Source organism: Podarcis raffonei, chromosome 5 (assembly GCF_027172205.1).
Source record: "Podarcis raffonei isolate rPodRaf1 chromosome 5, rPodRaf1.pri, whole genome shotgun sequence".
Lineage (NCBI taxonomy): Eukaryota > Metazoa > Chordata > Lepidosauria > Squamata > Lacertidae > Podarcis > Podarcis raffonei.
The window spans coordinates 77,283,710-77,309,425 of NC_070606.1; the positions used below are offsets into that span (position 1 = coordinate 77,283,710).

The 25,716-nt window shown below is 42.9% G+C and overlaps 1 protein-coding gene across 4 annotated transcripts in view; it reads left to right on the top strand.

The window, feature by feature from the left end:
- The first annotated feature begins 993 nt into the window (after window positions 1-993).
- Window positions 994-25,716, top strand: part of GYG1 (glycogenin 1) — a 32,231-nt gene continuing 7,508 nt past the window's right edge. For 2 of the 4 annotated variants that reach the window (XM_053390239.1, XM_053390240.1), the window contains exons 1-6: window positions 994-1,102; window positions 11,988-12,123; window positions 15,375-15,549; window positions 16,517-16,679; window positions 17,080-17,133; window positions 25,114-25,240. In XM_053390239.1, coding sequence (XP_053246214.1) covers window positions 1,096-1,102; window positions 11,988-12,123; window positions 15,375-15,549; window positions 16,517-16,679; window positions 17,080-17,133; window positions 25,114-25,240 — 662 coding nt within the window. In that variant the 5' untranslated portion in view covers window positions 994-1,095. The remainder of the gene's footprint in view (window positions 1,103-11,987; window positions 12,124-15,374; window positions 15,550-16,516; window positions 16,680-17,079; window positions 17,134-25,113; window positions 25,241-25,716) is intronic. The other 2 variants (XM_053390241.1, XM_053390242.1) reach the window with 1 other exon arrangement.

Here is a 25,716-nt window from a genome sequence, read left to right on the forward strand (position 1 = left end):
ACAAAAGATAATTAAAAAGCAATTAAAGGACAACAGAATTAAAACAAAACAAAAAACCCACAAATCTATTAGAATACTGTACAGAGTGTTAAAAACACCATGGCAGGATTAAAAGCCTTTTTCTTGAGAAAACAGTTGCCTAAAGCCTGTTGGAATAAAACAGTCTTCACCCGCTGGCAGAAGGTGTCTGCTGCCAGTCCAGCTTCTCTGGGGAGGGCGTTCCAAAGTGGGTGCAGCCGCCTAGGTGGCATGCGTTATTCTTTCTGCCCTTTTATAACAACCTTATGTGGTAGGGTAGGCTGAATAATACAGATTACTCAGTGAGCTTCATGGTTGAGCAGAGATCTGAAACTTCCTTGCTCTTGTTCCACACAACGCTGGGAGAATTGGTGCACTTCGCATAGGCCAGAATAGCCAGTAGGCCCAGTCTGGGCTACCAGCCCATAATAATGAAGGGGGGGATTGAGGCCAAATCCCTGAATATGTGGCTGATTTCCCATATCTAATCAGCAATGTAATAACAGAAGCCATTGTCCTGAATGGGAAGCCGTTGGTCCAATAATCCTCTACTATTGTGAGAGAGGAAGATGAAACGCTTGCATAAGCTTCACCCGGGGCCAAAAATAATCTGGCTAGCCCCCACCCCCGTAGCTACGGCTCTGCCTCAAGCGTTTGTCTTTAGCAGGGCACTCCATAATATAAAATATAAAATATAAAATATAAAATATAAAATATAAAATATAAAATAGGCTGACGCTAGTCAGGCGAAGAGCTTCTCGCGCTACAGTTCTGCCTGAGCGAGGAGACGCTTCACCTGACGAACATCTGCCCGGCTTCCTCCGCGAGAGACAGGAGCGCGCCCGTCAGATTTTGAAGGTTGCGCGCTTCCGAGGACCATTCCGTCCACGTCACGCACGCACGCTCCCTCCTCCTGCCCCCGCCCCTCCCTGGCCGTTCCCGTTTTGGTCATCCCTTGAAGCCCCGCCTCTTCAGCCGGGCCCCGCCTGCCCGTATATAAGGCGTGGGGCTGGCGACAGAGAGCGAAAGTAGTTGTAGCAGCCGTATCTGCGAAGCGGGTCTCTGGACTGGAGCGCCATGGCAGGTAAGGCGCTTCCCCTGGAATGGGCTCGAGGCGCTTCCTTCCTCCTGCTTCCGCGCCGTCAGCCCCGGGGGGAGGCTCTCGCGGCTGCCCGGGCTTCCTGCCCGGGGGCTTTCCCCGCCCCGTCGCCTCGGGCCAGGCGTTCCCTTCCACCCCAGGGTACCTGACGAGCAGCGCCAGCCTCTTCCGCGTTGTGCGCGCTGCCCGCGCCGGGAGAGCTCCTTCACTAGGAAGCGCAAGCGGCGCTTGGCGGCCCAGTCAGTGCGCGCGCTCGCACTGTCCGGGGAGACCCCAGCTGCTCCCTTTTGGTCATGGCGGCTCCTATTTTTAGGCTGGCTCGTGAACGGGGCTGGCGCGTGAGGTAGGGGGGCTCGAATGCCTGCGGACGCTTTGCCCTCCCTTGTTCTGGACGCCCTCCCCCCTCTCGCCCCTGCAGTGGCTGGTGGGCTCTGAATGGCAAAGGTCACCATGTGGAAAATTGATTCCTTTTAATCATCTCTCCACCCCCACCCTCTCTCTAATTAGCAGGTGATACTGGCTTCCCTCGTCCATTTCTTGCTCATTCCAAGGAAGGGGGGGGGAGAGAACCTCCTTCTTTGCATCCCGCCCCCCCAACAACAACATACACAGAGACTTCCTTTACCACAGAGCGGGCCTGCTGCCTAACATTACTTTCTCTTGTCCTGCTTACCGTTGAAACCTATTGGTATCTGTCTCGGGTTCCAACTGATGCTGTTAACTAGCCAGAATGATCTCCGAACGGGTCAGATGTCTGCCTGGATCAGGTGCTAGCGCGTTGAAAGCTTCACTTGTGTAACCCGAAAGCTTGCTGCAATTTTAAAACAGAGGGATCTACTACAGTGGTACCTCGGGTTACATATGCTTCAGGTTACATACGCTTCAGGTTAGACTCCACTAACCCAGAAATAGTGCTTCAGGTTAAGAACTTTGCTTCAGGATGAGAACAGAAATTGTGCTCCAGCGGCGCGGTGGCAGCAGGAGGCCCCATTAGCTAAAGTGGTGCTTCAGGTTAAGAACAGTTTCAGGTTAAGAACGGACCTCCGGAACAAAATAAGTACTTAACCCGAGGTACCACTGTATTTTTTTTACCTGCCTTTTGCTGTGGGGTCCCAGGCCAAGTGACTGTAATACAATGTTACAAAGGACGACAAAGGAATCTCTAGGCTGCCGTGCTTCAGGTTAAGAACTTTGCTTCAGGATAAGAAAAGAAATCGTGCTCCGGCGGCGCGGCGGCAGCAGGAGGCCCCATTAGCTAAAGTGGTGCTTCAGGTTAAGAACAGTTTCAGGTTAAGTACGGACCTCCGGAACGAATTAAGTACTTAACCCGAGGTACCACTGTACTTGTGAATGCAATCAATGGCTTTTGTAACTCCCTGTCCTTAAAACCTGCGTTGCAACTGTTCCTGTATCTTTCAATCTGTGTCCTGTTTGGGGTTTTTTTAAGGCCCCCCCCCAAGTTGATAATGACTTGGAACACGCAGAGCAGCTTAATTTATCTGAATATTAGAAAAGTTGGCCCTTTTCACATGGCAGTGGAGCCCAAGCATGAGTGGAGTAGGAACCTGCAGCTGCAGGTAAATATTAGGTCAATGTGATCTCTTCCTACATGCAATAACCACCTCCAGACAACAATAGGCGGATGCTAACCAGGGTACTTCCATTGTGGGTTCTTGTGAAAAAGACAGTTGCCTCTTCCCACCCCATTTACTTTGATTGTATACCAATATCCAATTACATACACACCCTCCAAATATAAAATGTAGCATATATCTTTTCAGAATGCATATAAATTATAGGTCCATTTTATACAGAATACTAATTCCACACGTCCTCTATGGCAACCATTGATGCTAATCCAATTCCATCATGATTTGGGATTATTTTATTTCCTGGACTCGGCTAGCGCTCAACCATCCCTTCTACGCTTCCTGTGGTTGCCTCAGGGATGGCAGAGCTAATTCCTCCTTCAGAGGAGAAACACAATGGAAGACCTTCTTGTGTAGATATGTGTGCACGCACTAAAGTTTAGCTGCTGAAGGGTCACATGTAGGTTCATTCTGCCATGGGCACCTGGTTTTGAGACTTCACAGCCATGGTTCTTATAAAACTATTGCTGCTGCCACCACCACTGCTCCACCCCAGATGATGTTGAAAGGGAAGAGGAATCACTTCTGTCACTTCACATAAAAATTGTTGTGCTGGATGGGCAGATAATGCAGTTTTATCTGAATGTACTGATTGTAGAGGTTCACACCACTTAGGGGACAGTTCTTAAAATAGGGAAAGCAACTGATATTAGTAAGTGTTAAGACAGGAATCACTGATGTGGTTTCCTCTTTCAGCTCTTTGTGCTTTTCAGAGCTTGGATAGGGTCTACTAAATCTGACTAAATCCAGATTCCCTTGGAAAAGTGAAGTGTGTGTGCATTTCCTCTGTGTGTCTAGGTACCACAGCATCCTGTCAAATGTAAATCCGCCCATGGGTTAGGCTGAAATCCTAACACCTGGGATTGACTTACTCAGTCTGCAATGTCCTCTGCCTTGAAAGTGAATATGCAGACAGACCTCAAGACTGCAGCATTCTTTTAGCCTGGTTCTTTGTACTTTTGTTTTTTCTTGTCTCCCCAATGCCTTGCTTTGTGTAACCTAGTAAAGAGAACTTGAACTCAAAAGCTTACTGCGATTTTGTCATTGGTGACATTTTGGTTGGTCTTAATAAATGTATTGCCCAGTTCTTATGTGCAAAACAAAGCTACCTTTCCTTTTATAAGCAAAACATGACCCTAAGTATGGCGTTTCTGCTTCTACCCATCTTCCTCAAACTTGTTGCCATTTATGGAAAATTGCTTTCTTTTTTAAGCTCACTACCCTAATAAGAGTTATAATTGTAAGTAGCTTATATATGATACCATGAACCTTGAATTTCATGGAGGAGTATTCTATTCCATGTTTTCTTATATGTATGTATTGATGAGCTTGTTAATAATAATAATAATAATAATAATAATAATAATAATAATAATAATATTTGTACCCCCCCCCAACTGACTGGGTTGCCCCAGCCACTCTGGGTGGCCTCCAGCATGTATAAAAACCTTTAAAAGCTTCTCTATACAGGGCTGCCTTTCAACAATCAGTTGAAACCATATCTCTTCAGATAGGAAGATGGTGATTTTAGCAAGTTTTCTTCTTAGAGAAAATCTTGCTGGGTTGGAAAGGACAGAACTGGCAGCAAAACTGCTTTAGATCTGTGTAATTTGAAGAAGCTATTTGGACAATGGCTCCTTCAAGTAATTTATAAGGAGTCTGACAGGGTTTGGTAGGGATGCCCAATTCAGAAATATAAGACGACTCTGTCAAGGATACAGCATCCTGCTTTCCATAGTACTGAGCTTGATGCCTTCTCGAAGCTGAGAAGAGCATGAAAACAACAGCATTTTTCTTCCAGCAGCTGGAATTCAGTAGTATACAGCTGCTGAATAAGGACGTCCCTTTTAGTCATTAAACTGCCATCCTCTCCTGAATTTATCTCACCCCTTGTTAAAGCCATCTAAGTTATTGACCATTACCAAATGTTATGGTAGCAAATCCATAAATCAGAGATGGAGAAGTTGTTGCTCTCCAGGTATTGTTGGACCACATCTCCTTAATCCATGACCTTCAACCATGTTGGCTAGGGCTGATTAGCTTGGAGTCCCAACAACATCTGGAGGACCACAGGTTCCTCACCCCTAAGTTATATCAGTACTTCCTTTTGCCTCTATTAAACCTACCAGTATACCTGAAGGAGCGTCTCCACCCCCATCATTCTGCCCGGACGCTGAGGTCCAGCGCCGAGGGCCTTCTGGCGGTTCCCTCATTGCGAGAAGCAAAGCTACAGGGAACCAGGCCAAGTGCCTTCTCGGTAGTGGCGCCCGCCCTGTGGAATGCCCTTCCAGCAGATGTCAAAGAGATAAACAACTACCTGACATTCAGAAGACATCTTAAGGCAGCCCTGTTCAGGGAAGTTTTTAACGTGTGATATTTTACTGTATTTTTGGTTTTTATGGAAGCCGCCCAGAGTGGCTGGGGAGGCCCAGCCAGATGGGCGGGGTATAAATAATAAATTATTATTATTATTATTATTATTATTATTATTATTATTATTATTACTGCAGTCTGTGTGTCTAAGTGACCTTGAGTGCCAGTACTTTTGACAGCTACTTTTTCCATACCATGCAATTATGTAAGTATCTAGTAGTTCTCCTTGGTCACTTTAAAACAACAACAACACCCTAAGAATTCCTAAATCTTTTGCATTTCATCATGGAGTTATTTCTGACCCACTGTTCATCTAGATGGCTTTTTGTAAACCTTCCAGTTCTAAGGTTACCCCCCCCCTTTTTTTTTTAACTGAGATGGAGCTATTGGAAATGCACTGAATAATCCAAATGTGACTATGCCGGAGATGCACATGCAAAGCATTACAACAGTTGCAATTCCTTTTAGGAAAGGGACTGGAAATAATCTCTAGCATGGAATTTCTTTTTCCACATTGCTTCACAGAAAGTTGTTTTGATTGAGCTGCCCACCATGACCTCGAGACATTTTCTGATTAGTCACTGTCAATTCAGATCCCAGCTATTCTCATTCAGCAGCTGTAGTCTTGATCGACTACTAGTCAACCCTCCATTTGAATTTATCATATGAACCTGAGGTGTGAGGCTTTCCTTGCCATAACAGTCTGATAGTTATATGTAGCCCTTCATAATATAGCCTGCCTGAAGACATTGGAATCAATGGGGATTTTGTTTTTATACATCTGTAATAATATGAATGGTCAACAGCCTACTGAAGCATAAACCTTACCAGATATCTATGCAAAAGCATTTTTCTAATAGCATTTTATGGGAAAACACATTCCTGCCATGACACAGGTATAGTTTTAATTGACACATGCAACCACCTTATAGATGTACAGCAAGATTTATTCAGTTCCAAAACTCAAGCTTTAGGCATGTTAAGAGTCAGGAATTATAAGCACTGCTTGATATGTTTTTGACAGTATTGTTTCCTGCCCTTAAGCATATTCATCTTGGACTGGTAGAGACACACCTCTGAATCTTGTCTCTTCGTGTTACTCACATGTATTTCTGGGAAGCATAGCCCCAGCAGAAACACCTCAGTTTAGTTTCCCGGAAGAATACAGATGGTTGAATGTGGAATAACACTAACAAATAACATGGTTTGCAATCTCTTTGTTCTATACCTGGTCAGAGGCACTCTGGAGGAAATAATGGCTGCAGTTCAGAATGCAATGTAGCGAAACAGGGCCATATTATATATACCCCCATCAGATGTTTGTAACTTCTTTTCTTTTGTGTAGCAAGTTTCGAAATTACCCCATAGTTTAGTAAGCCTGAGGTTTGAGTTACATGTGTTGATGGCAAAAGACATGCACACGCACTTGACAATTCACATTCTAGATTAAAGGTGCATCATTGCTTGAAAAACAGCTAATATGTATGCAAGCAGGGTGTGGTTACTTGAAGGAAGGATGCATTAAAAGCTGAGCATCCTGTGTGGCCTGTTCAAGCATGTTATGTCAAGTGGTCACACCATGGACATTTTTGTAGTCTACTTTTCCCACAGCGGCTTGGCTTTAGAAATGCATGCATTCTACATCTACGAAGCAATGCCACCCTATAAGGTCTGTTCTGGGACCAATGTTTCCCAATAGTCCTTGATTTGATAGTTCATTTCTGAAGATACTTGCCTGCAGCTGCAAGATGAAAATGGTAAGTTTGCCCATTTTGCAACCCAAGGCAAGTGAGCATTTTTAAACATACCGGTTCTGGCTTAAATATACTGGTGTAGAAAAGTGAAACCCCATTAAAACCCTAATTAAACATGAGTTCTTCAACTTGGGCAAAACAGGAGAGCAGCCTCTGTGCTTCTGTTCTGCTGTTGCCTCCCCCGCCCCATCTAACCTGCCTGCTATAGGTGCATCTTTGCCATGCCCAGAATTACTGACAGGTGATCCTACCTGTTGATGCAACTTAGAATTCCAGGCACAGTAATACATCCAGGAGCACTCTTGCAAGCCTGTTGATGAGGGGATCATGAAATGCATCACTGATGATGTCCCAGTGTTTCCTCTTCTTGTCATAGAGTCATCATGAGCTTTGGTTGGCTGGCCTTCAACTGTCTGCCATTGTGACCAAAGATCCTGGTGTGTTTTTGCACATCATGGTAAGCTAAACAATGAATTGCCATGAATGAGCCAGTGTGATGGTACCCAGAAAGAAGATTACATCCACTTCACTGCTCCCCTGGCACTGCTGCTTCAGTAACTGGAGCTAAGCCATGGTTTGGCTTGGCTACTAAGACTCAAGATTTCTAGACTTGTACCTTTATTATCCAGCCCATCACCTTTGTGTATGTTTTGCTTAGAAGCCCCCTCTCAAATAGCAAAGGAGAGAGAAGGCTTGATTAACTTTGTGTGACAGTCCTAGGATTGGGATGAGCAGCTACCTTACTCATGACATCTCAGGAACAAGCAGAGCTACTCGAAGTAGTTACATTGTCAATACCTTCCAAACAACAGTATCAAAGGCTACAGAAAACTCTTCACAGAAGGAATGAGGGTACAATTGCACTTAGGAAGAATTCAGTACAGTCATACCTCCGGTTGAAGTAGCTTCGGGATAAGTATTTTCGGGTTGCACGCTGTGGCGACCCGGAAGTAACGGAGCATGTTACTTCCGGGTTTCGCTGCTCGCGCATGCACACAGTCAAAATGACGTCATGCGCAGGAGCGGCGGAACGCGCAGATGCGTGGACACGGGTGGTGTTCGCTTCTGGATGTGAACGGGGCTCCGGAACGGATCCCGTTCGCATCCAGAGGTACCACTGTAATCAAAACCACAAATGATGTATGTGCTGAACTTGAACTCAGATTCGCAGTAGCTCAAGAACATTATCCAGGTGTGCTTACAGACACTTGGTAGCCACAGCGTTTAATTATTCTCCAACTGAGAAAGTTGAAGTAAGGGCAGTAGCTGGTTGATAACTGGCATACGGGTTAAAGCTGTTTTCTTCCTTAACATGGGTTTTTGAGGCCAGGTGACACTGAGCCTTGCATGAACTTAACAACCATGGATGTAGCGTTACTTGATTTTTCTAGCAGCCAGGATAAATATGGGCAACTTGCAAATTGAGCTCATGCTCAAGGACAGGGGGGACTGTTAGCAGTGGCAGTAGGCCAGTCATGAGTGCCTGGGGTAGGACTGGGGAACCTGTTGTCCTTCAGAAGTTCTTGGACTCCAACTCCCACCAGCCTTTTCCAGCATGGCCAATGGTCAGGGATGGGAATGGGAGTTTGAGTCTAGTAACATCTGGAGGACCGCAGGCTCTCCATCTCTGCTGTAATGCCACAAAATTCTGGCTAGGTCTTAAAGCTGAAAGGACAAGAATTGCATCACCAAGAGAAACAGTACCAGTTACGAAGAACTATCATTTCTGTGTTTAAGCATCCTACCTCCACTCCAGATGCTACTACATCCACTTAAAACATTGCCAAAGTTGCATGTATCATCTGCAGCACTCTATTCCTTGGTGGTATGTATGTTTTTGAAATAAAACTAAAAACATGTTTGTAATAATAATAATAATAATAATAATAATAATAATAAATCACTCCAGTGCTAGTATTGAGTGTACCATAGCTCAATCTCCAGGTGGCTAAACTTGAGCCTCCAGGCATAGCACTGCACAGAATAGCTCTTTTAGATGCATATGAAACATAACTGGTAAAAGTAATTATCTTCACCATAGCATTAACAATTTGACTTTAGCCTAGCCAAATATTTGAGGCAACAACATTGATTATAAAAACTTGTCATTCAAGATTATGTAATTAATAACCATAATTAGCCCTCCATTATACAGCCTATTAGGCTTAGATTGAAAATTCTCAGCTTATGTTTCTTTGGAGGATTTGACTTCATGTAGCATTCCTAGGTTTTGGAAATTCATGATGCCTATGGCTGATTACCAAAGTATGAACCGCCTTCACTGAAGCTGATGCAACTTGAAGTGTGAGAGATTGTGTCTTAATGCTCTTAGCTCAATAGCAAAATTACACATTCATAGATGTCAGATTTCTTATCCATTAGACCTTGCCTAAATCTAACATTTCTATTCATTGGTGGGAAGCTTTAGCTGGGACATTGTAGCCCTTTATAATTTGGGCCTGACTAGTCTTAAGGGTTCTTTGTTTTTCATTTTTCTGAAAGGAAACTAGCTTAATTCTAGCAGCAAAAACATATTTGCATATTTTGCTTCAGAGGGAGGACAACCCTGTCTGGATCAAGTATACTTCTCAGTTCCCAGACCCAAAGCCATTCTCCCATGGAGCCCACTCACTTTACCAGGATTCAGCATCTGTTTGTTGGCCCTCATCCAGTCCCTCGCAGCATCCATACCATGGTCCATGGCTGCACCTGGTTCAGATTTTGTAGAGCTGGGTGTTATCGGTGAACTGATAACCTAGTGTTCCAAATTGCCCAATGGCTCCTCTTGGTGGTTTCAAATAGGTGTTGAAAAGCATTGAGTACAAAATAGTGTCATGTGGCTCCCCACAGCATGATTGGCACTTGGCAGAGCGGCAGCCACCCAATGCTATTCTCTGGAATTTACCTCCCAGCTTGGTACAAAACCATTGCAACCCTTTGCCTCCAACCCATCCTCTCAGAATGAAGACAGCCATTAGGTCTGATTCAGTTTCAAATCTGGGCCTGAACCCAGACTGGAATGGGTCTAGATTGTCAACCTCTTGGGCACATTTGCAAACCAGAGAACTTGATATGGGCAAGAGCTTCTAAAGCTTTAAATACTCAAGTCACAGCTATAGATCTTTAGACTCTGAAATACCTCCAGACTGCATCAGTCTGCCTGCATCCAGCTAAATGGAATATTATATATGCCTTTATTATACATAAAGGGAGTTGCACTGCTCTCCCTTAAGCAGGAAGTACCATGCATTCAAGAAAATTAGTACAGCTCAGAGTTTGTCTTCCGTTAGCTATTCTGGTGTGGCTTACATAATCTGAATTGCTACACAGGTTTCCTAGTAATCATGCAGACTTAAGGGTTCCCCTTTTGCAGACAGAATTAAGCTGTTTTGCCACACACTGCAAAGATTTCAATTCAAAACATTGCTATGCATTGAAGCCCAGTGTTGCACAAGCAGACTTCATTTCAGCCACTGGGACTTTGTATTTCTTCTCCACCCCTGTGCAGGCCCCCATGTGCCCCCAAAATCTGTTGCTGAGGCTGGGGGGCCCTCAAACACATTTGGGGGGGTGCATTGAGGGCTGGAGGGTGCGCTATTGTCCATTCCACTTGTGCATGCACAGCACAGGATACAACCCAGCAGCTTAAAGAGTAGGTGTGTATCTATTAACATACTGGTATGCAAACTGATTTGTTCCTCAGTTCAAGGCTCTATTTTATAGCCTGGTCCTATAGCAGCCCAAATTTTTATTTTTTTAATAACATTTTATTGGTTTTCCAAAAAAACAAACAAAATTAAAACTGACTTCCTTCTAAACCCTTCCTTGGTTTTATTATTTATCAAGATACTGTGTGTCCATAATTAAGTTTGTATCATATTTAAATCACTGATTATCCATTCATAATAAAATTACAAGTACGGTAATCTTAAAACCCTGCTAATGTATTAACCTGTGTACATTGCTTCTGTATATATGCAATAGTTCTTCCATTCTTCCTTAAATTCATTATCGTCTCTTCTTAATTTCATTGTCATTTTTGCCATTTCTGCATATTCCATTAGTTTAACTTGCCAACAGCCCAAATTGTTACAGTAAAGGTGGTGAAGATAGGTTGTTCAGCTGGTATACAGAGAACTCTAAGCAGTATGGCTAGTAGCAGTAGTAGTTTAAAAATTGAAATTTGGACCCGCTTAATAGACAAAGCATTCCAGCTTCCACAGCCAGAACCTTAAACGTACTCTGTGTAAGATGTAAATATTTAAAACTTTGGCACCACACTGTGCGGATTGTAACAGCAATTAAACACTGAGTGAGGATGAATAGCTAAAGCTGCTAAAAAGATGGAATGTCAGCTATTGCCCAACTGAGACTGTAGAGAACAGTGATTTATTACTGGGACGAAGTTACTAAGATCATGCTATGCTCAAGCGTAAGAATTCATCCTTTAGTAAGTAGGAATATTATTCTACATATTCCACCCGACTCTAGTGATTAATACCTGTTTTCTAATTTGTGGTCAAATGGTGTAAATGAAAACATCAGATTCATTTAACAAAGGCTGGTAACAACCAGAACTCTGTAAGTTACAAGTCTGCAAACTGAGCTGCTAGAAGTCTGTGGAGGATCTAGTTAAATTGTGCCTTCTTTGTTGCAAAAGAATTCAAAAAAAGCACACTAAAGGAATATTTTTGGTAAACTGGGGTTAACTTCCACTCACTGTATAGGATACGTCCCATGAACTCCCATATCCTAAATGTCCAAGCTGAACATTAGTATATAAATTAATGGAATGAAAGCATCTTGCATTATGCATGTGAAATAAAGTTAACTTAAAAGCCTTGCTGGAGCAGGCAAGGGTCTGTCCCATATTCTGTTCCCACTTGGCCAGGCTGATGCAGGAGGATGAAGGCACCAGCCCTCCCTGTTGCCATCCAAAAACCATTATTTAGATACATGCTGCTCTTGAGATTTGGAGGTTTCAGTTAGTCTGAGAATGAGATCCTTCGTGCTGAACTCAAGAACATACGAAGAACCCTAACTCCTCCAGTACTTGCTACTAATGTGACTTAATGTGTCTTTTTTCTCCTTAAGACCAGTCTTTTGTAACACTAGCCACAAACGATTCATATGTGAAAGGAGCACTTGTACTGGGGTCCTCACTGCGAAACCACAGAACAACAAAGAAGTTGACGGTACTGATCACTCCCCATGTCTCGGATCCCATGAGGTAAGGTGCATAACATACGATATGCAAGCCACTAAAATAAGAAGTTTGGGTCAGTCTCTGCCTAGTACAGTGGAACCTCTACTCACGACCACAATTCGTTCCGGAGGCCCGTCCTCATGGTGAAACGGGTTTGCTGGTAGAAGTGCCATTGTGTGCAGGTGCATTCAGTGGCGGCCCACTTCTGCGCATGAGCAGGTGGCGACGGCCACTTCTGCGCATGTGCAGGCAGTGGCAGCCGCTTCTGCGTGTGCGCAAATCATGGCAAACCCAATGTTTACTTCCGGGTTTGCCACAATTGCAACTTGGAACTGGTCTAAGTAGAGCGGAATGTAAGCAGAGGTTCTACTGTAGAGGGAAACTGAACTAGGTGAACTCTCGTTAGGAGCATTTTGGGGGCTGATTTTATTTTAGCTAGACAAATGGAAATATCTGTTAACACAGTAGTATATCCTTTACAATTTTTTTACTGAAAGGAAACAAAACAGATGTGACTTATTTCTCCCTCCCCAATAAAATCCCTATTAATTCTAACTGGAAGAGAAATTCCCATTCAAGTCAGAAAACGGAAGCTGTGCTGAGATAGTTTACTCCCCCCTCCACCAGCAGTTAAACAATAATGTCAGTCTTCATGGCTTGTTTCTCCTAGGCATTTCCTTCCAAAGTTGTTACCACCACCAATAACAGTGAATCCTGTTTCTTCATTCTGGTATAAGGCAGCCGCTGCATAGTGGGAGAGGACTGCCTAGAAATTGATTCTAATCAAGCGAATTTGTAGCCTGGTGTTGGCACTAGTTTTCCCTCACATCTGGAGGACCAGTGTGCTTCTGATCATATAGTCCAAAAGAAATAATGCATGTACAGATGTCTGCTTCACAATATCTAGTCAGTCTGCCCATGGATGTTGGAAATACTGTAATACAAAGACCTATGCAATTATTGGATCTCCAGGTACAAGTTGGAACAGAAAGTAGATAACTAATAAAACACTATTTGATCTCTTGGGGGCAGAATCGGGATTGTATATAGAAAATCTCGTTAAAAGGAATGATTTGATTAATTGAACTACATCCTCTTCCTGTGAAAACTACTCCGACTTCTAAATGGTATGCCAAACATGAAAGAAACTTGACAGTACAGCAATTGTCACAACTGGATTGCTTTACCTACATGTGAATTATTTCCACTATCTATCTGTGGCCTGAACTGGTGCACCAAAATTGCATGTCATAGGAGCTGTAGCTCCTTGATTAAAATGTGATGTCAAGTGCATGAAACATCATACAAGAGCATTTCTTTTTCTAGAGTTTAAAAATGGTTTAAACTCTAGAAATTTGGTCTACCATTCACTTGGGAAGGACTTAGTTACTGCTGCAGAAGCTGCAGAGGAAAAGAGTGGTGGAGACAGAAGTCTGAAAAGCTGCAAAAAGATTGGAACAATTGAAAGTTGTTGGACACTGCAGCAAAGGGAACCAAAAGAGGCCCATCACGGAAGTTAGCAGCTGACCTTAGGCATGCAATTTGATAAGTATTGTCTTGGTTAAGGAAAAGATCTAGAAAATCTGTTTTTAATTCAGACTGTAAAATTACTTTTTTTCTAAAAGAATTTCCTCATTCCGACATTTTGCTTTACAAAACTTTACAGCATATTTGGGCAAAAGATCCCTGCATTGCAGGATCCTCACAGTCCTTTCCAACTCTACAATTCTATGATTCTGTTTTGTTGGGGGTTGGGGAGGAATTGATCAGTGCAATTGACCCATGCCTTAAGTGCCATGTCGCTCTACCTGGTATTGGGAGTTGGTTGGGCTGGTTAAAGGGCTGTTTAGTAGAGACAAAGAAAAATAATATCCACTTGGTGGCAGTGATGAAGTTAACAAGTGGGGGCTGGTTTAGCTGGCTGCCTGGCTTGTCTCCCTCCTCTCCCACAGTGCAAGTTACAACCTGTACACTATCCAAGTGATAACATCCCACACTGCAGCTCCTCCACACACCAGTACCATTCCTCCTAGAAGCTGGGGTAATACTAGCGTGGGGAGGGATTGCTACAATAATCATCTTCTCTGTGGTCTGAGGATTCTGAAACTACTTTTGTAGTTTTGTACAGGTAGGTAGCTGTGTTGGTATCTGAAGAAGTGTGCATGCACACAAAAGCTCATACCAATAACAAACTTAGTTGATCCCTAATGTGTTACTGGGAAGATTTTTTTTACTTTTGTAGTGAGGAATAGAGCAGCAGAAGGTAACATGAGAAACACCCCCAATATGCTACTGCTTGCAGTATCACGTTTTTTTATAAGCTTTGAATTTGAAGAAGCAATTTAAGCATCTGATATCAAAGAACTACAAAACCAGGCATTGTCTTGATTGGTCTTCAATTACGGTTTTTGGCAAAGAGGTCCCCTGTCTTACCCAAAGTTGAGTCTGCACAGTAGAAATACAAATGTTCAGATATTGCCTCAATACTCTTCAAATGTAGAGTTGTAGAATGCTTTAACCCTTTTGTGCATGTAGCAGTTGATCACTCAAATATATTTGTGTCATGTTTTAGTAGCTGCTTTTTACATGCAATGTAAATGGTGTGTTTACTATGCATTCATAATAAAAAAGTGTTACATAAGCATTTCCATAAAACCTAATCTTTAGAAGTCCCTCTCTAAAATGTCATATGGATTTAGAGGGAACTGAAGGAATTACACAAATTGTAAGTGCACTGCAGCAAGGTCCAGTGTCCAAATAAACAATCGTTGCTACAACATAATAGCGTAGAATCAAAATATCATAGGAGCTTCATTTTTAAATTTTATTGGTGTTCTGACAGTGCTGACATAAAGTGTATTCTGTAACCAAATTGGATGTTGTATGACTATCTCAGCTGCTGCCCAGAAGTGTTTGCACAGTCTCTAAAAGCTCCTTCCTCAGCTCCTGCAGCTTAAAATAGCCAGCTGTCTTATCAAGTGTGTTCCTAGATCTTTCAGACCCATATGTCTGTGTGAGTTTATGCAGGTCCTATATATGCTGACAGTCCTTCCATGCTACTGATTCACGGCCTTTCAAGAGCATTACCTGAAGGTGTGCTCTTGTGCTCTTTAGAAAGTTGCCACATGGCTAGGCAAATTCCTAAAGATGTGTTCTTGAGCGGAAATGGAATGAAGCAATCTCCTTTCTCAAAAGATCTGTGGAGAGGTGGGAGTTAATATGGTTGAGAGCAAGCACTGAGCATTGATGTAAATTGTGACCATTCGTTTCGATAGGAAAGTATTGGAAAAAGTTTTTGATGAAGTAAAGCCAGTGGATGTCTTGGACAGCGGAGACTCAGCCCATCTTGCACTGTTGAAAAGGCCCGAGCTTGGTATTACATTGACAAAACTCCATTGCTGGGAACTAATACAGTACTCAAAATGCGTTTTCATGGATGCAGACACGATGGTACGTACTACTTGTTTAAGAACACATTTGTTTGCTGGATCTCTTAAAGTTTTAGGTGGATATTTATGCAGCAACTTGAGTCGTGTGCGTATTATTAAAACAAATTGTTTTGCCATGCTTGACTTGAGACCTGTGTACTCGCCAGCATGCTGCAAGAGAAGCTAAACTTAACCCACAGCATTGAATGCTCCCAGCTGTTTTGTGCCAGCAGCATCTCCTTCCTTTGCCAGTATATGGGGAGTGATGTCATCCTAAGAACAGAAGCTAGGTTGCATGAGAAGTTCCTAATGTAAGTTGTGGGGCAACTTGCACAGAATCCCAGAAGTGTCTGCATTGTCTAGAAAGCAGTTTCTTCTCACCACTGCAAAGCTTGGGCAAGTAAGGGCAACATGGTTTTTCTGCAGTTGCAAGGAAGAAGTTCTTGAAGCTTGACTGCATAGAATGAAATGTACTTTTCCCCAGGGAAAAACTATGCCCAGGTAGCAAGTCTTAAACTGTGCAGTACTCTGAGAAAGGGGACTTGCCGTATTTTTCGCTCTGTACGACACACCCGACCATAAGACGACCTAGTTTTAGAGGGGGAGAACAAGAAAAAAATAAATCTCTGCCTCTCTGCGTAGCGCCCCCTTCAGCGAAGCGACAGGAGAAGCGGAGCCCCTTCCATTTCTCCTCCGCTTCGCTGAAGGGGCGCTGCGCAGAGAGGGAAAGCTGTGCAGCACCTCTCCAGCGAAGCGAAGCCAGGAGAGCAAGAGGGATTGGTGCGCACTGATCCCTCTTGCTCTCCTGGCTTCGCGTTGCTTTCGTTGAAGCCATGGAGCCTGCATTTGCTCCATAAGACACACACACATTTCCCCTTAATTTTTGGAGGGGAAAACGTGCATCTTATAGAGCAAAAAATACGGTATATCATTGCATTCATGGCTGGAATACTAAATTTGTACCCCCAAACTTTCTTCCTGTCTACTAGGTTTTGTCAAATATTGATGAACTTTTTGAAAGAGAAGAGCTTTCAGCAGCACCAGATCCAGGCTGGCCAGACTGTTTCAATTCAGGAGTTTTTGTCTATCGGCCTTCCATTGAAACATTCAATCAACTGTTACAACTTGCAACAGAGAAAGGCAGCTTTGATGGTATGTGCCTAACTGGTTCTGAGCAGTTGTGGGAAGAGTTTTGGTTTTTTTAATACTTTGTGAATGTTGTACTGTGACTCAAAAAAACCCAACCCACTATGTAGGAAATATTTAATGCTTGAACGTCTCTGTGCTTTTTGAAAGCTTTCTATAGATTGGGGTTTTAGTTCAATGGATATATGAAACATTAATAAGATTTCCTTAAATTGACTGAAGTGCAGTCAGAGGGAAGTAGGTAATCTGTCGATAAATCGGCTGTCTGTATTTGATTGAAATAACTACAAGGAGAGAATCTTTCAAAGCTTCAGATTTTTCCTTTAACTGCCAAGAGCTTTCATATATCTGATAGTGGTTCTTGTGGTTCTGTTCCATGTAAAACCAACACTGCTTTATTTCCTAGTTCTGCCAGCTTTCTTACCGGACATGGAACCCAAGTCATGGCGTGAGCCAACAAGTAAATAATTAAAACAGGAAAATTGATATTTTAAAGCATGGCTACTTTTGGATGGCTTTAACTTATGAAAAGTCAGTCGCTCAATAGTCAAATAGGAAGTGTTGCAGATGCTTTGGAGAACAGAAGTAGAAGGGAAATCTCACTGGTTGCTCCTTTGCTGTGCAAGTGCCATTATATATCTGCTGGGAATGGTATAATCAAGGGAACCCTCTTTTGACCAGCGCAGAACAGTGTGGAAAAACCAGTTCCAAAACTAGCATGTAGAGAGTTGGGAGTGCCATAATGCCTTTTTCATAATGCACCCATAGCAGGAAGTGGGGTACCACCTTTTCAAACCCTCTATAGTCACCCAGAATACAGTGAGGGGGGAAAGTATTTGATCCCCTGCTGAATTTGCATGTTTTCCCTCTGAGGAAGAAGTGACGAGTCCATAATTTTAATGGTAGGTTTATTGTAGCAGTGAGAGACAGAATAATAACAGGAAAAACCCCAGAAGACAAAAGTCAGAGATGTGCATTATAATGAGTGAAATAAGTATATGATCCCCTATCAACCAGTCAGATGTCAGGCTACTTGGTATCTTCACTGTATGTAACGAGCTGAGATTAGAAGCACCTGCTGTAAGGGAGAGGATTTACCTGTAATCCCAGCTCGTTACAGTACCTGTACAAAAGACACCTGTCGACAGAAGCAATCGATCCAGCAGATTCCAAAGTAGCAACCATGACCAAGACCAAAGAGCTGTCCAAGGATGTCAGGGACAAGATTGTAGACCTGCACAAGGCTGGGCTACCAAAACTATTGCCAAGCAGCTTGGCGAGAAGGTGACAACAGTTGTGCAATAATTCACAAATGGAAGAAACACAAAATAACTGTCAACCTCTATCGGACTGGGGCTCCATGCAAGATCTCATCTCGTGGAATTGCAATGATCAGGAGAACGGTGATGAAGCAGCCCAGAACTACACGGGGGGAACTTGTCAATAATCTCAGGACAGCTGGGACCATAGTCACCATGAAAACAGTTGGTAACACACTGCGCCGTGAAAGACTGAGAGCCCGCAAGGTCCCCTTCCTCAATACAGCACATGTACAGGCCTGTCTGCAGTTTGCCAATGCACACCTGAATGACCCAGAGAACTGGGTGAAAGTGTTGTGGTCAGATGAGACCAAAATCGAGCTCTTTGGCATCAACTCAACTCGCCATGTTTGGAGGAGGAGGAATGCTGCCTACGACCCCAAGAATACAAGCTCCACCGTCAAACATGGAGGGGGACATATTATGCTTTGGGGGTGTTTTTCTGCTAAGGGGACAGGACTCCTTCACCGCATCGAAGGGACGATGGATGGGACCATGTATCATCAAATCTTGGGTGAGCACCTCCTTCCCTCAGCCAGGGCATTGAAAATGGGTCAAGGATGGCTTTTCCAGCATGACAATGACCCAAAACACACGACCAAGGCAACAAAGGAATGGCTCAAGAAGCAGCACATTAAGGTCCTAGAGTGGCCTAGCCAGTCTCCAGACCTTCATCCCATCGAAAATCTGTAGAGGGAGCTGAAGGTTCGAGTAGCTACACATCATCCTCGAAATCTTACTGACTCGGAGAGGATCTGCAAAAAGGAGTGGGACAAAACACCTCCTGAGATGTGTGCAAACCTGGTGGCCACCTACAAGAAATGTCTGATCTCTGTAATTGCCAACAAGGGTTTTGCCACCAAGTACTAAGTCATATTTTGCAAAGGGATCAAATACTTATTTCACTCACTATAATGCACATCAATCTCTGACTTTTGTCTTCTGGGTTTCTGAGGGATTTCCTGTTATTCTGTCTCTCACAGCTGCAGTAAGCCTACCATTAAAATTATGGACTGGTCATTTCTTTGTCAAAAGGCAAACAGGCAAATTTAGCAGGGGATCAAATACTTTCCCCCCCTCACTGTACCTGCTCATGGAGTTATTTGCAGTGAATTGTCAGATTAAGGCTGGAAGGCATTTATGCCAGGCTTCCTTAAACTCAGTCCTCCAGATGTTTTTTGGCCTACAACTCCCATCATCCCTAGCTGGCAGGACCAGTGGTCAGGGATGATGGGAATTGTAGTTTCAAAAACATCTGGAGGGCCGAGGTTGAGGAAGCCTGATTTACGCCTTCCTTATCTCCAAAGATGCAGATAAGGAGAAAGATGCAGCTGCCTTGTCAATGGAAGTTGAGCACTGCTGCCTGCAGCTACAACTCAGAGGGGTAGAGCTATGTTATATATAGCTTCAGACAGCTTTTTTGAGCAGGAGGAGGTTGCGTTTCAAGTTCACTCCTGCCTTTTGAATATTTGCCCTCGTCCCTGGCTAATACATCTAACAAATCACCCGGGACTGACTTGTTGAATCCTGTTGCGGGAATAATATTTCACCATTATAAATACGTCAGCCAAGCTTTTAAACAAAATGTTAAAATAGTTTTTGTTATGTGTTTATATCTCCCTTCTCATCATATCTATATTGCATGATATCCCATTTTCCTCCAAGAGATTCAAGGTAGCAAACATTGTCCCCACCCCCTATTTTTTTATCTTTACAACAAACCTGTTAAGTAGATTAGCCTGTGGGAAGGTGATGGGCTCAAGGAATCACAACCAGCTTCATGGGTGAGTGGAGATATGAACATGGTCTCCACTGTCCTACTAAATCCCACTAACTCTCAGTGTACATAGTAAGAAGGTTAAAATAATATTCCAGGTCTTCAAAATGCTTCTAAAGGTTTCAGTCATTTATTTATTTTGGAACCAAGTCAACCCCTGGCAGAGAAGAGTGATAGAGATGAAAATTTTCCCATTCAGACCACTCTAAAACAAATATCTGCAGCCATGCTACTTAACACAAGGGTTCAAACATCCATTATAGCATTGGATGGACCAAAAGGTAATTACTGCTTCTAAGAGTGAACTTGGGTAGAAATAAGACTGGAGCTAATGGGAAACAAGAGGGAAAAGTTACTATTTGTGTTTCCAAGTCAAACATTTGCACACTTCAGCCTTTTCCAGGCAGGTTGTGTTCCAGCTTGAAGTTGCCTCAAGTGCCGTTAGGCAGCTTCTACTGTAAGAGCTGATGGGGAAGGAAGCATAGTAGTAGCTCAAGCAAAGATGTTTGGTGCACCTTCAGGCAGCAGTGACCAAGCAAACAAAAGAGGCTGTTGGGGAAGATCAGCTGCCAGTTTTTAGCCCCCAGGTGCCTTGGTTCTGCAACCTTCCTCCCAGCTTTGGACATAGGGAGGTGACCAGGATCACCAAGCAATTGATAGGACCATCCTTGCCAACTTCCACATTGTAAAGATTGGGTGGGGAGAAGTTTGTTGTTCATCATGCTTGCCCGATGGTGGCTTCATAATTGCTGTAGTGAACAGAATTATTGTAGAAGGGCACCCCTGACAATTGCAAAAGTTAAAAAGAATGGGGGACCCCCCCAACGAAAGTCCAATGTGGACTGAGTATGCTCAAAAAGTATGGGATATTGAGTATTTGTTGGAAAAAAGAGAACCTGAACTTGGGGAAGCAGAATCACCTGGGAAGGCTAGCTTAATGTGAAGGTGCACTAGGCTTGCTTGAACCTTGAAGGGAAACCCTTTTGCTAGGAGATAGACTTATAAATAAATGCATCCTTTTCTTGCTTAGGCTGGCCACTTGCATGGGCACACCCAACAGGGCCACAATGTATTGCAAGCAAGAGAGTGCAGTAGGAAAGAGCCTCCAGGGCTCAAGAAGTCACACAAATTAGACATTCCACATTGGGTGACACCCCTGCGCTTTTCTTGCTTGCTTGTTTGTAGAGCATCATTTTCATTGTTAACAAGGCTAAACTCTGCTGCTTGTGATGGAATGCTTTTGTTCTTTAACAAAATTCTCTGTGTAGGTAACGGTGAAGATGATGGTTGTTCTTTGCTATTATATTGTATGGTTCAAGTACATGGGAATTCTGCCTAGGGAAAGGCTATTTACACTACTTAGAAGCAAAAGCTTTGCTTCTGTTCATAGCTGCACAGTTGAATTGGCTTCAGTTTGCTATAAAATATACATGCAGACTAGATACTGACACCACCATGAATGGATTACCATGGGAATGCAATCCTAGCTAGTCTGGAGCAGGGGGGGAAGCATTCTAGGGCTGCATTCTCATAGATTAAACTTGCTACTAAAGTTACTTTCTAACTTTCGGAATTGCTTGCATTGGTCAGTGGAAGCTAAGAGAAAGTCCTAAGAAGCAGTTCTTGTCCTGATTTCAGTTGCTTTCCACCAGATGCATTTGTTCCAATGAATGCAAAATAACAGGGAGTTCAAAATAAAGTACCCATGTCAAATAGCAAGAGTTATTTGGAGACTATATTTTTGAATCACTTTACTGTCTGTGCTGTAACTTAAGCACTGGCACCAGTAGAGCTGGCATGGATACGAGAAGGCTTGTAGTAAGAAGAATAGTGATTTCATGGTGTTTTGTCTGGAACAAAACACAAGTAGAAGTGTTGTGTTCTTTCTGACTGTATTTCACTCATTTGGCTTTGGCATAATAAGATAGTTTTGAATTTATCTGGGGGAGGGAGGGAGAGAGAGAAGCAAGTGTGTTGAATTTAATTTGAAGCGGAAACATTATAATGGGTAAACTCTGATGCTAACCATGGCACATTTGAAAGCAAACCTCGAGCGACATATTTCTGCTGTGGGAACTAGAAATAGAAATGAAGCTGTTATTTCCTTAGAAATGTGTACAGCGTCTGAGGGCTTTTCTTTCCTAGCTTTGTGAAATCCTTGCCAGCAAGTAGCCCTGAATCTAGATTACAAATTTGATACAAGAAGGTCTGAACCAGAACTTCAGTGAGAATTTGATAATCTTGTATAAGTAGTAATCTTGAGTCTGTAGAAAGCAATCCTAGTATACTTCAATTTGCCTCTTTGAAAAGAAGCATATGGAAAGAATTCCGTTTCACGAACCTTTCTGCTGCTAATGAGAAAAAACAATGCAATGCACCTCTTTAGAGGAATAGTTCAGCTACATAAAAGGGCATTGGGCTTAAAACTTCAAACACCAAACAGTAGGATATGCTTGCTACTACAGAGTTCAGAAATGACATTATTTCCAGCAGGCATACAGTTGACAAAGTCAGAATTTATGGGTTAAGTGTCCAGAACCAATACATCCAATAACTTATAGGTGGTGTTGGTTCTTCTTATTAAAAATTATATTCTGTCTGCCTGTTCACCCAAGGACCACAAGGTGGTTTACAATATAAAACCAGAAAAATAGTAACAAACAAACAAAAAATACCCCCACCACACACACAGAGTGTGTTTAAAACGGGTAGACAACCTAAGGCCCATGGGCAAGATGCAGCCCAATCGCCTTCTCAGTCCAGCCCATGGATGGTCTGGGAATCAGCGTGTTTTTGCATGAGTAGAATGTGTGCTTTTATTTAAAATGCATCTCTGGGTGTAGGAATTTGTTCATTCCCCCCCCAAAAAAAATTGTCCGGCCCACCACATGGTCTGAGGGATGGTGGACTGGCCCACAGCTGAAAAAGGTTGCTGACCCCTGGTTTAAAAGGTCATAGATTGTCTGATTAGACAAAGGCCTGGGAGAAGAGGAATGTTTTTGCCTGGTGCCTGAAGATATGTAGTGAATGTGCCAGGCAAGCCTCCCTATGGAGAACATTCCACAAACGGGGAGCCATTGCAGAAAAGGCCCGTTCTTGTGTTGCCACCCTCCAGACCACTCATGAAGGAGGCACACGAAGAAGGGCCTCAGGTGATGATCGCAAGGTTGGTTCATATGGAGAGAGGCGGTCCTTGAAGTATTGCAGTCCTGAGCTGCTAAGTAGTGTGGACAGTTTGTCTCTCCTTGTGTAAATGAAATGTTAAAAGCTACCATCAGTCTTATGTTATTGTTCCTACATTTAGTTATTGTTAAATGCATGTAGAGAATGTATTGGCTTATCTGGAATTCCTGCTGCCTTAGACTGAAATGGATCTGAGCAGTTGTCATTTGATGTGGAGTGGGGAACCTGTGGCCCTCCAGAAATCATTAGATTACAACTCTCATCATCCCTGACCATTGACTAATAATAATAATAATAATAATAATAATAATAATAGAAGCTGTCTGCCAGTATATTATCGATCCAAATAGTAACAACTGTTGTAACGATTATGGATGCCTGAAAAGCCATGAACTTCATTTTTCCCAGGCTACACCTAAAACCCAGACGTTTCTGTCCTAGCTCTGTCTCAGACATACAAATTCTGCTTGGGTCTGCCAAGTTTTGCTGTGGCTTTGGCTCTAGTTCTGAACACAGTCATTAATTGGGTCACTGGAGCAACTGCATTAAGTATTTGGGACCTGTTTACCTGAGGGATTGCTTGGTCCCATTTGTGCCTATCTGACAGCTTTGATCTGTGGAACATGTGCTTTTTAGAAATGTCATATAATGCACATTCTACATTTGCAAAGAGTTGAGCTTTCAGCATGGTAACACCTATGTTTTGGAACTCTCTGCTTAGTGACATTATGTAGACGTCTTCAGGTGTTTTTGATGCCTGCTGGAAACTCTTTTCTTTCACCAGATCTGATTTAGTTTTGTATGTTTGTTTTTAAAAGTGTGTTTCTGACTTTTATCTGCTTTATTGATTTTCTTACATACACCTCTTAAGATAGTGTTTCAATTAAAAAATTTTTATAGATTTTTCTAACTAATTAAAAGTTGGTGTCCATAACTCTTGAACAGCAATATGTCATACATGGGGCTGCCTCTGAAGACGGTTCAGAATCTTCAGCTGGTGCAAAATGCAATGGCCAGATTGCTTACCAGAATAAGACAGTTTGAGCATATAGCACCAATCCTGGCACAACTGCACTGGCTGCCAATTAGTTTCTGGACTCAATTCAAAGTGCTGGTGTTGACCTATAAAGCCTTACAGAGCTCAGGACCTCAGTACCTTAAGGATCACCTTGCCTTGTATGAACCGACCCAGACCCTGCACTTGTCATCTGTGGCCCATCTCTATGTCCCCCATCCTAGAGAGGTTCAGAGGGTGGCAACAAAGGAACTGGCCTTTTCTGTGGTGGCTCCCAGATTGTGGAATGCTCTCCCCAGAGAGGCTCACCTGGAGCCATTACAACATGTCTTTATGCACCAGGCAAAAACATTCTCTTTACCCAGCCTATTAAATAATCAATGGCCTGTGGGGGGCGGGGAGGACTGTTGTTATGACTATTTTATTATTAGACTGACTGACAGTATGTTTTTTATTACGTTTTTATCACTGATGTTCTGTAATGTGTTTATCAGAAGATCCCAGTACAATATTATAAAAGGTGGCATATAAATTGAATGAATGAATGAATGAATTAATACATAAATAAAACCCCTCACTTAAAGGCAATACACCACTTTGACAATACAGTGGTATCTCGGGTTACAAACACTTCGGGTTACAGACTATGCTAACCCGGAAGTAGTACCTCAGACTTTGCCCCAGGATGAGAACAGAAATCATGCGCCGGCAGCAATGGGAGGCCCCATTAGCTAAAGTGCTACCTCAGGTTAAGAACTGTTTCAGGTTAAGAACGGACCTCCAGAATGAATTAAGTTCTTAACCAGAGGTACCACCGTATCATAGTTGCTGCCTTGCTTCTCTCCAGAATTGGCTAGGCTGAGTTGCACAACACACAAGGCCCTGTGACATCTATTGCTTTCCATACTGCAAAATAATCTGAAGGCGTACTGTATGACACACACAACCCCTTCTCAGGTCACTGAAGCAATTGCCTTGGGTAAAATGCCAGCAGTTTGGAGGCAAGAATACAAACTCATGAGTCACTCGTGCTTGCACACATCTTGATTAGACAAGGGGACAACTAGCACTTAGAGTTGTTGTCATTGGGTTGCTCAATTATGCATTGTCATGGCCCCTGTTAAACTCTTATCATGTCTCTTTCAGGTGGGGACCAGGGTTTATTAAACACTTTCTTCAGCAGTTGGGCAACTACAGACATCAGCAAGCACCTGCCATTTATTTATAACTTAAGCAGTATTTCGATCTACTCCTATCTTCCAGCATTTAAAGCGTAAGTGGACAAAATGTATAAAATTATGTATGTGGTTTCTTCTGTTCATATTATGTGAAGGCTGTTTCCAAAGTGGAGACCAGTCTGGTCTCTGCTTGTTCTTGCAAGGTGCCATCAAGCAAGAGCAAATATAGTCGAAACGAGAGATTGACCTGTTGATATGAAAGTGTTCATACCTCATCTAGGACAGGAAGTTATTTGTAAGTCTGACTTTGCTAGTAGACTTCAATCTGTTCTAAATTAAATACCTAAGATATGTTGATTACAGATGGGGGTGGATTGTATGAGGTCTTTTCCACTTCTTTATCTTGTGACAGCCATCTGGGCCAACAGTGTTTACAACAAATATAATGTCTTAACTTCAGGACTGGGGAAATGCAGTGGTACCTCTGGTTGCGAACGGGATCCATTCCAGAGCTCCAGTTGGATCCCAAGGTTTCCACAACCAGAGGAACTGTTTCTGCGCATGTTCATGT